The sequence below is a fragment of the Austrofundulus limnaeus genome, unplaced genomic scaffold, assembly GCF_001266775.1.
Source record: "Austrofundulus limnaeus strain Quisiro unplaced genomic scaffold, Austrofundulus_limnaeus-1.0 Scaffold1275, whole genome shotgun sequence".
Classification (NCBI taxonomy): domain Eukaryota; kingdom Metazoa; phylum Chordata; class Actinopteri; order Cyprinodontiformes; family Rivulidae; genus Austrofundulus; species Austrofundulus limnaeus.
Window position 1 is genome coordinate 28548 of NW_013953677.1, and position 12025 is coordinate 40572.

General features: G+C 38.5%; 4 protein-coding genes and 1 pseudogene across 4 annotated transcripts in view; 2 read left to right on the forward strand and 3 right to left on the reverse strand.

The window, feature by feature from the left end:
- Positions 1-2996: 2996 nt before the first annotated feature.
- cunh8orf33 (chromosome unknown C8orf33 homolog) lies at positions 2997-4503 on the reverse strand (the record flags this gene model as incomplete). The annotated part of the gene is given in 3 exon segments (XM_014031582.1): positions 2997-3087; positions 3170-3564; positions 4306-4503. Coding segments are annotated over 3 exon segments (514 nt in total), but the record flags the coding sequence as incomplete, so codon positions are not given.
- Positions 4504-5396: 893 nt separating this feature from the next.
- h3f3d (H3 histone, family 3D) lies at positions 5397-7059 on the forward strand. The gene is made up of 4 exons (XM_014031583.1): positions 5397-5459; positions 6155-6289; positions 6384-6537; positions 6630-7059. The coding sequence occupies exons 2-4, from the start codon at positions 6162-6164 to the stop codon at positions 6756-6758; spliced, it is 411 nt and encodes a 136-aa protein (XP_013887037.1). The 5' UTR covers positions 5397-5459; positions 6155-6161; the 3' UTR covers positions 6759-7059.
- On the reverse strand, positions 6834-8227 carry uqcc4 (ubiquinol-cytochrome c reductase complex assembly factor 4). Its single transcript, XM_014031584.1, has 2 exons — positions 8027-8227; positions 6834-7637 (listed from the first exon to the last, which is right to left on the reverse strand). Exons 1-2 carry the CDS (start codon positions 8113-8115, stop codon positions 7319-7321), a joined length of 408 nt encoding a protein of 135 aa, XP_013887038.1. The 5' UTR covers positions 8116-8227; the 3' UTR covers positions 6834-7318.
- A 908-nt stretch (positions 8228-9135) lies between these two features.
- chlsn (cholesin) overlaps positions 9136-12025 on the forward strand; it is an 18319-nt gene continuing 15429 nt past the window's right edge. Inside the window, exons 1-3 of the mRNA XM_014031590.1 lie at positions 9136-9213; positions 9479-9625; positions 9736-9831. Coding sequence (XP_013887044.1) covers positions 9488-9625; positions 9736-9831 — 234 coding nt within the window. The 5' untranslated portion in view covers positions 9136-9213; positions 9479-9487. The remainder of the gene's footprint in view (positions 9214-9478; positions 9626-9735; positions 9832-12025) is intronic.
- LOC106534825 (G-protein coupled estrogen receptor 1-like) overlaps positions 9838-12025 on the reverse strand; it is a 4901-nt pseudogene continuing 2713 nt past the window's right edge.

Here is a 12025-nt window from a genome sequence, read left to right on the forward strand (position 1 = left end):
GGTGAAATGATGTTCTTTCCACTTCTGAATTATGGCCCCAACAGTGCTCACTGGAACCTTCAGAAGTTTCTTTGTATGTATGGATCACTTGGGTTGTTACCAACATCTGGTGAAAATTTCATGTCATTAGCACCTCTAGTAATATATTTACTGAGAAAAATGGTGACGTGTTCAGTACTTATTTTACCTGCTGTATCTCATAAACCACTAAAAGGATTTTAATCAAACTTTGAGGAAATGATCGTTGGATGTACGTCTACACCTGATTTACTTTTGGAGTCAACCCATTTCAAGATGACCGCCAGAGTCAGGCAATAATAGAAAACAATTAAAACACTCCAAACCTGTCAAATGTTTTAGAGTTTGATATAAAATTAAATGTGCTGTTAGCTGAGTAATTCACATCACAAACTCCAAATGTTACTTTTTTGGCAACGACTTTATTTAAAACTTTGGCACTAACTCGACGCTGTCTATCAGTAAAAATATAAAAATAAATAAATAATTATAATATTGTGTCTCATTTACGTTGTTGTAGCATTTCTTTGTGTGTCGTGATGGGATTCATTTATTCACATTTGTCTCATCTTTATATAACAATTCAACGTTTCTCTGTAAGTGTGGAGTATCTTTTTGTTGTTCCGTGTGGTTGCATGTTTCRCTCCTCTTTTTATCCCACAGTGGTCATTTTTTAATTTTATTTATTTATTTTTATTTAACCAGATGGTTTAAGAGACGTTGAACTGAAAAAACAAAACGAAACAAAAAACAACAGAACCGCAGTCTGCAGGACCTCCCATAAACAACTCACGGGACACAAAGGCCCAAACGACACACAGGAAGGACGGGCGGCTCAGTGATTCTCAGGTCTTTTAACGACCTTATTCATGTGAAAGTCTCAACAAAGGAACCCCCGACTCTCATTGTCCAACTGAAGATAAAGGCTGAAACCTGTTCGAGCTCAAGGACTGCCCCCGTTCCCTCACTTTTGTCACGGCTAATGAGCTTTCATCTGATTCTTTTCTATTTAAATTCGCTGCTTATCTCTTGCAGGAACAAAGTACGTCTCAGGTACTAGAGGGGCCGTCACGCGATGATGATTTGTATCAGCTGCTTCAAATGAAAAATAAAGGTGGGCTTGTTACACCCTCACAAGGTGTAATACACCTTTTAACTGCTGCAGAAAAAGGCATCAGGCTTTTCATGAACATACAATGCAACAAATATCTGCTCCCGACACACAGTGTTGGTCTATGTAAAAAATGAATGTGGGGATATCGATCCATTGTGCCTCAGAAAACATATAGTGGAGTCCCAATATGGACAACCATTACTTTGACCTCATCCAACTCCTGGTGAACAGTTACACCATCAGGCAGAAACATGTTGCCAGATTACACAGCTTTAAAAAAAAGAGTCCTGTTCGTCAGAAACTGACTAAGCTCGGTCTCTTCAAAGACCAATAATTAAACAACACAGAAAAAAATAAAGTAAAGTACAAAATAACTATGGACTAGCATTTATTTTACAAATGATGGCCAATCTTCTTATTGAACATAATTTTGTTTTTATTTTTAAATAAATTTTTGTAGTTTATTGTGTATTTCTAAACGATGTTTTCAAAATGATGCTTTAAGCCTTGGTTTTTCTATTGTATTTTGACAACGTAATTTTAGTATACTTTTTTTTTTACTTGTTTTGACTATGATGTCAGGGCATAATCGTATCGTCAGAAAAACATTAATCAATTACTTTTTGGCACTTGACGATTAATACGATTAATGCCACAAGGCAGAGTCCGCTCGCTGCTCCTCTCTGCTTTAAATAAGATGAACATTAAAAAAAAGTTGTGTAATTTATTTATCTATCAACACAATTTAGAATATGATGTATAGCCTGAAGTCTGTAATTTTGACACAATTTGGAACAGATTTTTATGAAGAACAAATCTTTCCCACTAAAATTGGTCATGTGACCAGGACATAAATGTGTCCAGAGACTCCAGGGGATTAAATGTCATATTAATCGTTATCGGCTAAATACCACAATTAATCGTGATTAATCTTATTGCCAATATTGCCCAACTCTACTACGTTGTTAATAAAAATAACATTTTTTTTGTTAAAATAATTTGGTAAAATAAACTTTTTCTTTCAACTATCTGTGTGTGTAAATGTGTTANATGCTTTAAGCCTTGGTTTTTCTATTGTATTTCGACAACGTAATTTTAGTATACTTTTTTTTTTTACGTGTTTTGACTATGATGTCAGGGCATAATTGTATCGTCAGAAAAACATTAATCGATTACTTTTTGGCATTTGATGATTAATACGATTAATGCCACAAGGCAGAGTCCGCTCGCTGCTCCTCTCTGCTTTAAATAAGATGAACATTAAAAAAGGTTCTGTAATCTATTTATCTATCAACACAATTTAGAATATGATGTACAGCCTGAAGTCTGTAATTTTGACACAATTTGGAACAGATTTTTATGAAGAACAAATCTTTCCCACTAAAATTGGTCATGTGACCAGGACATAAAGGTGTCCAGAGACTCCAGGGGATTAATCGTCATATTAATCGTTATCGGCTAAATACCACAATTAATCGTGATTAATCTTATTGCCAATATTGCCCAACCCTACTACGTTGTTAATAAAAATAACATTTTTTTTGTTAAAATAATTTGGTAAAATAAACTTTTTCTTTCAACTATCTGTGTGTGTAAATGTGTTATAGAGTACATGTAAATCAGGGCTACTCTAAAAAGAAAAACCTGTTAATCTGGTAAGTACTCAGCATTGTTTACTTAATTTGAGTAGCCCCATCTCTTTAAGTAGACTGTTTCAAGATGGCGTCGTGCTTAGCKTATCTTAGCCCCAGCCTKTTGATGGGGGTAGCCTCTGGTTCATGAGATATTTTGCTAACAGACAGATTGAATTCATGTATTCTGCTTCTGCCTGCGGCGATGAAAATAACGAGTAAGTGAAACTGACTTTGTTTCGGTGTTCCCTTCTTGGACCTCAGGCCCAGCTCCAGCTGCTCGATGCACCAGTCCAGCTGCCTGTTCAGCTGCTCCTCCGCGCTCTAAACCAGACTCACATCAGATCCAACCACGCTTCACATATAAGGTGAAATTCTTCACTAGGTGCAAACTGTCCACACTGACCTGCTTCTCGGCTCCATGACCTCCCTCAGCAGCTTTCTCCTTCACCTCAGCGTCGGACGCTTTCTTCTTTCCAGGTTTCGTCTTCTTCTTCGCTTGTTCAGGAGGACGGACACCCTCCTGTAGAAGAGCAGGCTTTTCTTCCTCTGTGTCCATGTTTATGTCATTAGGAGGTGCAGCGGGGGGGATCTGGAAGTTAAAGGCAAAGCCTGAGCCCTGGCCCGTGAAGGAGAGCCGGGCTGAGGAGGCCTCAGCGTGGTCCGCTGCTGGAGACGCTGTCCCCTGAGGCGCCGGAGGTCCGTCAGCGAGGAAGTTGAACCTGAAGGAGTTGTCGCTGCGAGACCAGAGGGGTTTATTCACTCCTGCTCCGACAGACGTCTTTGTTTCAGTGTTGATGTCTGATTAACGTCGAGACAGAAAACAAACAGATCAGTTTACTAACAAAAACATGCATCTATTGAAAAATACTAACTTTAATGTGAGGCATTTCACCAGTTCCACACTGTCTTTTTTATTTTTTACTTACATTTAGAAGCTATGGTGTTATTGCCATTTTGGTAAAAGCCTTTAAAACAAATTATGTATAACCTTATGCAATAATGTAGATGTTTTAGTGCTTAAATTATGTGTTAAATGTAAGTCTCAGCTACTAATACCCACCATGTCCAGCTCAATATCTGTAAAACTGACTATGTTAGGGATAATTTCTTCTGGCTGCATCTGTAAACAGAATAAATCTGAAAGCTATTCAGTTGTTGATGCACATCCAGTGGTTCCTTTCTGAAACTTTCATTAGGATCTGTCAAGTGCTTCATGAGATATTTTGAGAATAAAAAATGATTGCATATTTTAAAATTAAATTTTAAACAAATCAATCTGTCAAAGTTCAGATTTTGTGATTGAGATCAGTCTCAGCTACAACCACATTTCATGTCAACATATGTCCAAATTAATTGAGTTATAACCAGTTTGTGTTTTGTGGCGGCCATCTTTAGTTGGATTTGACATGAAAAGTTAATCAGTTGTAGATGTACATCCAGTGATGGCATTCTGAACATTTCAATAAAAGAGGTTCATAGGATATTTAACTAAATTATCATCGATAATTATTAAAATATTCCTTAATGACAAGCATGTACCTAAAAACAGCAGCCTTTGCTCACTCATGCTTCTTTTAGTCGTTGGTTTTTTAGCTGAAATTCGCTTCTTCTGATCAAATTTTATTTTAACTCGAACATTTCAAATATAAAAAGGCCCAGCAGAGCACGTTTTAACTCTTTACATTCTGGTTTCTCCCTGTTTCTACGCGATTTAACCAGAAAAACGTATGCAGCAAAACTCACCACCGGTGCCACTTGAAAATATGTCCGTCTGAAAATATTTCCCTAACACAAAATAGTTCCTCGCTCTGATCAGTCGGAACGAGTAGAATTACTTAAAAGTGTACCTAAATAAAACTCCATTAAAAGTATTTGGGGATTTTAAACAGAAAAACGTAAAGTTAATTCATAATTAACGTCTACTTTAAGCAGTTTTCTTCTATCTATCTATTGATTTAAAGAAAGCAAAAAGTGAGAACATTATAAAAAGTGTGAATCATGAAAGTGTTGTAAAAATATACTGATGTTGGAGGGGCACAGTGCATAAAGTTTATTTTTGCAGATCTGAAGGTTACAGTAAAGAGTTAAAGACAAGCACAAAGGCTGCTTTTTTTTTTTTCTTGTCTGGGATTGACAAAGTGGCGGGCTGCTCTCCTGCCTCTGCCAGCTTCCCTCCTTTTTAAACAAAAGGATCAGAACATGTGTCCTCCTGGTTGCATGAACTTTGAGCAAATCATAAAACCGTCAGGGGATTTTAACCCAAATCTTGTGAATCTAAATACGGACATTAAACGCTTTTAAAGTAAGTCGGGAAAACGTTGTTGTTTTATTTGATAGAATATATTATTCATCAAACCTCACACATAATGTAACTCATCCAAAACTGCTTAAAAATTGTTGCTTATGAGTATTTTTTTTAAAAAAAAAAAAGAACACGCAGTTGAGCATTATTATCAAAATATCCACGATTCCCTCTGAAACTGTTGTACCTCATGTGTGCGCGTGCGGTTAATCCTGATTGGGTCTTGTAGTTGTCAGTTTTGTCTCTGGACGAATCAGATTGATCCGTGGGCGGATCTCTGACGTCTGTTGTTTAGGCTATAAATACCACATCCTGTTTCCTCCCACAGTTAATCGGAAGACGGCAAGTCAGGAGGAGAAGCTTGTTTCCCGGAGAAATATAAACACAGACGGTAAGACATCCTTTACACACGAAAACTCACTCRTAAGCTCCGCGTTGTTCATTCATTTGATTTAGTTTAATCTTTTTCWTAAACGTTGAAGTCCCTGCTGGACCGGACCGGTGCTTATTGTAACAATTAAAACAACGCGCGCCGAAACCAGATCTGTTTTGTTATCCTTTTAAGACATTGTGTTTTACTGTTTATTATTATTACAGTACATTAAGTGTTACCTCCGTTATGTGTGTTTTTAATTCTTTTGTTCGTTATGTTCCCTTTTTATTTGTATATCAGCCTTATCCGTAGTTAGCTGGCGCCATTTTGCAACCGTCCATGCTAGTTTTTGATTTTCTAACAAGGCGACAAACGTGTGTATCCTCTGTAGCTTAATGGTGGCTGAGCTTATCGGCTATTTTTCTTTTTTTACACAAGACTCTTTCWTATACATTTTTACCCATTTTAGACAATTGTATCTTATGAAAATCGCCTTCATAAAAACATGGCGGTGGAGCTTCATTTGGTTTCGATTGTCTTCAAACTGGTTTTTGCTGCCACCGATGATGTGTTTTATTTTTAAGATGACTCATTTGGCATCGCAGCGGTTGTCTTGCGTCACCCTCAATCAGCAACACAAACACACAGTCGTGTTTTTATGTAACTTTAAAATCTATTTATATTACCCTCTTGTTGTTTTTTTCTTTTTATAGTAAAGAAATGGCTCGTACCAAGCAGACCGCTCGTAAATCCACTGGAGGAAAAGCACCCAGGAAGCAGCTGGCGACTAAAGCAGCCAGGAAAAGTGCGCCATCTACTGGTGGAGTGAAGAAGCCCCATAGATACAGGTCAGCAGGGCATTTACTGCACTGATATTAGTCTCAAGACTATTTGCATTTTCACAGCTCTTTTTAATTTATTTTTTTGTTTGTTGTCTTACAGGCCTGGAACTGTTGCTCTTCGTGAGATCCGTCGGTACCAGAAGTCCACCGAGCTGCTCATCAGGAAGCTGCCTTTTCAGCGCCTTGTGAGGGAAATCGCTCAGGATTTCAAGACTGATCTGCGTTTTCAGAGTGCAGCTATTGGTGCTCTCCAGGTCAGGTTTTGTCCTAAGCAGTTTCGTATTGTTTGTAAATCATAATGTCAGGGTAGGAGTTAACGTTTATCTCTCCCCTCCCCCCCATTTAGGAAGCCAGTGAGGCCTACCTGGTCGGACTGTTCGAGGACACCAACTTGTGTGCCATTCACGCAAAGAGGGTTACCATCATGCCCAAGGACATCCAGCTGGCCAGGCGAATTAGAGGAGAACGTGCATAGTTTCTCAGTTTTTTTTTTTAATTTTTATTTTATTTTTTTTTAATGGGATGGGTGGGTTGTCCAGTGAGGGTGGGATTTTTTTTTTTTTTTTGGTAAATCTTAAAAATACCAGCATGTGTGCCCATGTGATTTGTAGAACAAAGCATGTTTTTGTACTCATTTCTTTCACTTTTCTCATATTCCTGTAGAAGCATTAAGTCTTTCTTTCTTCTCAGGTTTGCAAATATTAGTACCTGCAAACCTGTGTTTGCATGCTATAGGATGTCCTGTGCTGTAAATAAACTTTCTGCTACCTCAAAAATATGGGTGGTGTTTTTCTTTTTAATTTTTTGTTTTACTCTGAGATAAAATGGCTTCAAAATAAAAGCCAGTAAATAAATGATAAGATATAAGAACCTTGTGTAAATGTGAGCAAAGGAAAGGTATTATCTTTTTGAAGTTTAAAATGTAAAAGCATTTAATTCCACATTACTGAAATACACAAGCTTCAATTCAAAATAAATTTTGTAGCAACACGGGTCAGTCACAAGAGTCTGGCAGGTTGGTGATATGTAAGGCCCTCACTTTTCCCTGTCTTTCTCTGCGTCTTTCTCTGGTAGCAGGCCAGGTAAGTGTTCAAACAGCTCCTTTTTCAGCATTTCATCAATTTCCGTCTCTTTTCTCAGAAAGCACCAGAGGATGAAGGCCACGCCAAATGTCATGATGGGGACAACTTTCCACCAGGGCCGCTCGTACTGGCTTCCCATGGAATGGTTGACTTTCCAGGTTCTGTGGCTGACCTTACTGGTGGAGAACTTGATGGGCTCATCCACAACTGCCTCTTCATCCTCTGRGGGGACTTTGGCCGACAGCAGAGGGCTCAGGACCACAGTCCGCACACTGTTGGCAAAAACAGAGCAGTTAACGAATAAGATTCACTTTCAATGTTGAGATTTGCAAATTAAGAGACCTTTCTGTGAAATGACTTGAATGCAAGTAAAGGAAACAAATGTCTATTTTGATAGCTGCACAATACGAGGACAACATTCTTGTCATTGAAAGTATCTTTCATTTAAGATGAAAAAGACTTCATTTCAAGCTTTATTAATAAGGACACAAACCTGTCCATATCCTAGGTAAAAAGTAAAAAATCTTTCTTCACGATGAAAAACTAGGACAAAATTCTTCTCAGACAACATTATCTTAAACGGTCAGTGTATAAGTCCTGCACCTGCTATTAAACATTTTAAACTGGACTGGCTGACATTGAACCATGGAGCCAGACTCACCTCACGGTCGTTGACGTGTTTTTAATAAATCTTCCTGGGCTCCTTATTCGTGTGAAGCTGCTGAAAACTTTCCCTGTTGTTCGCAACATTTTGAACAAAATGCGATYTTATTTCACACAGCAATCTTTATTTAATCCAACCAAGCGCTTTCGGTCATGTAACGCTCATTGTTGTGCAACTTCGAAATCCTTCCGGTGGAAGACAGACGGTGACGGTCTTTTCGGACCGTTCCGACAAAACGCAGGAAGGGGATTGGTTTTAAATTCACATTATTAATACTAATTTACATTATTATTATTATTATTATTATTTATATCTAAAGTTTAATTATATGCATAATTATTTGGCAAAACTATGATTTTCTACAGCAAAATTATTTTTATTTTTTACAGCCAACGCTGAGTTTTACGCCTGAATTTTAAAATCTTGAATGAAGTTTATCCATCCAATGAAATGCTGAGAATGAGATTTAATATTGACCATAACAACTGTAATTTTTTGTGAATCCAACATCGAAACGACGGATCATCTTTTTTTTTTTTATCAATGTATTTTTACACAAAAACTTTCTGGGAGMATTTTCTGGACTGGCTTTCTACAAAGATCCAGCTACAGGACACACTTACTCTGGACAACATAATATTTGGATTGAACTTGAAAGATGCACAATCAGACCATGTTTTAAACAATTTATTACTGATGTCAAAATATTTCATTCATTGCTGTAAATGGAAAAAGGTAAAGCCTATCTTTAATGTATTTAAAAAACATCTTGTTGAAAATTATTTAATTGCTTTAAAACGAATGAAATGTAAGAATGCAAAGTCTCTATGGACTGGATTTGAAAATTTTTGAAGACTTATGATTGTAGTACAACTGTGTGAATGTGTATGAATTTTTTTTATTTTGTTTATTTCTATTGTTTGCTCTGTTCTATCTTGTGCCTTGAAAATGTTATTTCTCCTATTTATTGTTGTTATATCCCTAAATGTTTGTACACTTGAATTTATATTACAAAAAAACCTGAAAAAAAAAAAAGAAAAAAAAGTTTTACGCATGAAGCAGTCTTCCAATCACGAAGCACGTACAGACAGTTGTCCAATCACGTTCCACCTGAGCGACAGAACTTCCGGGTTCCAATCCATCCATGCTTTCTTTACCTTTTCACGTTTTCCTGATCATTTCAAGTAGGTGAATGAACTTCTACCGTATAATATTTATAAAAGTAGCGTTTTATATCTTTTAGTAGTTAATTTGTGTTTCGTGGAAGTGGAATARATAGAGATATGTTAGTGTATTTGTTCGACAAAAAAAAGTTGGAAATACTAATAAATTTGAGCAGTTTTGTACATTAGTTTTTGGTTAACGCATTAAAAATGTGACTTTACCTTAGAGTTTTTAACATCTTTGTCAGCTTATTCAGTAGCACGATGTATTTTTTGTTTTATGTAGAATCGTCTCATGATGGTGAAGGACAAGTCTTTAAAACCAAATTCAAATCCATTAAAAAGGAACAAGAGCTCAAATGACTTTCCAGAGTTTGCAGAAGATCAAATGGAGACTAAAAGAAAAAATAAAAGGAAACATGTGACAAGTGAGGTGAGTTATACCTTTTTTCTTAAGAACTTCACTTAGGTTCACATTTCACCCCCAAAAAAATTTGCTAAATTAAACTTATTTAAAATAACATTTTTTTTAATTTTGTTCAGGAGGCTGTGGAACAGATTCATCTGGTAACAAAGTCAGCAGGTGATAAAAAGTGCAAAAAGAACAAGAGAGAGAAAACACGTTCAAAGCAAACTGAGGTGAGGATATATGTTAGCTGCTGAAAGTTGTTGCTCATTTACAAATTCAGGTAGGTGTCAAGTTTATAAACACAGATAAGAGTTATCAAYGTACATTAATGTTGGTAAAAATCCTTTTTCCTGGTGCTTTTTTTGACACCAGCCAGTTTTTTTAATTTTCAGGTTGGTTGAGGTTTGTTGAGTTTGTTTTATAACCGTGAGTTGGGAGTTCATAAGAGCTTAACTTAGAGCAGAGTTTTGGCGTGTTTGTGCAGCTGGTTTGTAGATAGATTTCCCTGAAGCCGACATGTACAAGTTAGACCATCTGTTCTTCTGGAGGAATATCTTGAGTTTTTTTCGAAATGTCTCCCCGAGGAAGCCATAGATGAGCGGGTTCAGGCAGCTGTTGGAGAAGGCCGCCAGCCTAACGGTGTGTCCCGTCAGGGGGTAATCCTGCCACAGGGTGCCGCCGTCCGAGCCGCCCCTCAGGAGGTGAACGCTTATTAAAAGGTTTTCCGGAAGCCAGCAGAGGAAGAAGACCAACACGGCGGCCGAGATCATCCGCAAGCGCTCTCTGCCGGCGAGGCCTCTGACTGCGCCGGAGCGCCTGCGCTATTCTCCAGTAGCACAGGCCGAGGACGCAGAGAGGCAGCAGGAACCCCTGCGTCACCCCCAGCCACTGAATCTGGGTCACGTTGGCGAAGCAAAAGCGCACTTCCCCCGCGTGCTGCGCCTGAGCTACGGCCAGGGGCAGCGGTGTGAGCGACCACGCCGCCGCCCAGACCAGGCAGCAGCTGAGGCGGGAGCGGACCATGCTGCGCCCGACGTAGTTGGTCAGCGCCGCGAAGCGGTCCAAACTCATCCAGGTCAAGAAGAAGACGCTGCTGTCCATGTTGACCTGCTGGAACAGGTTCATGAAGGTGCAGAGGCCGGCGTTGTTGTTGTAGTAGCTCTGCTTCAGGTTGAACACCTCGATCAGAGAGTCGGCCACCAGGATCAGGTCCGCCACGGCCAGGTTCACAAAGTACAGGTCGGGGGCTTTTAGGCGGCCCCCCTGGTCCAGATTGACCACGAGGATGAGGACGTCCCCAACAAGGCCGATAGGAAACAGGGCTACAGTGTAGAACCCAGAGAGGACGAGGCTGATGATGTAGTGCTGAGGGTTCGGTGAGGTCTGCAGGACCCCGGAGGTGACCACTTGTGTGGCGTTTAGTTGTACCGTGATGTTTCTGTAAGCTGCAGTCCTGTAGTCTGCGTACATGGTTGTGTCCATATTACACTCTTTACTCCACCTCAGAAAGTTTCTGCTACCTTTCCATAGTTTCCACAGAGTCCTTCTGCAGTCCGTGGTGTTTTTATTTTCTTTTTCTTGATGGACTGAGAAACTGCTGCTGCTGCTGTTGAAAAAAAAAGCTAAATAAATTAAAATAGCAACTTTAGACTTAAAATTAGCACAGAAAAAAAGTTTGCTTATACAGTTTGAATGAGTAATAGTACATTTTACAACAAAGAAAATACAGTCATGGAAAAAAAAAAATCGATCTTTTAGGTCAAGAACGTTCCTATTCAGAACAAACAAAAAAAGATCCATCATTTTCTGAGATGATTCACTTTAAACTTGGTGGTCAACAAGCGGACGCAACTCCTTCATGCTGTTTTTTTTATTAAAGCCTAAATATAAAGCTGAGCAGATGAGCACGTGCACATCACACCAGCTGTGAAGCACAACGCTGGAGATGATGTGAGCTTGTTTTGTAGCTGCAGGACCTGAGCCGACCACAAACTCCCCTGTAAACCAAAATAGTCTAGAATCAGTCGTCTCCTCTGCTGAAGCTAAACTGGGTCATGAAACAGCAACTCTACAATGGAATGGGTAAAAAAAAACAGACAATTAAGATCCTGTAATGAGGGCTGGGCGATATGGCTGAAAAATGAATATCAGTCTATCAGTAATTATTGATTTTTTTTTMTTTGTTTGTTTYTTTTTACTCATTTGAAGTGAGGACCAGGAGAAAATAGACTGATAAATATGGCCAAACCACTGATGTGACATTTTCCTCTTTATCCTTATTTTATTTCCTCTCGAGCTGTCGCACTCATTTTCATCTTTCACTCCTCATTCTCATTTTTAATCAGTTATGAGTAGGGCTGCCACGATTAATCGATGACTAATCGATTATTAAAATAATTGATGACTAATTTAATAATCGATTAG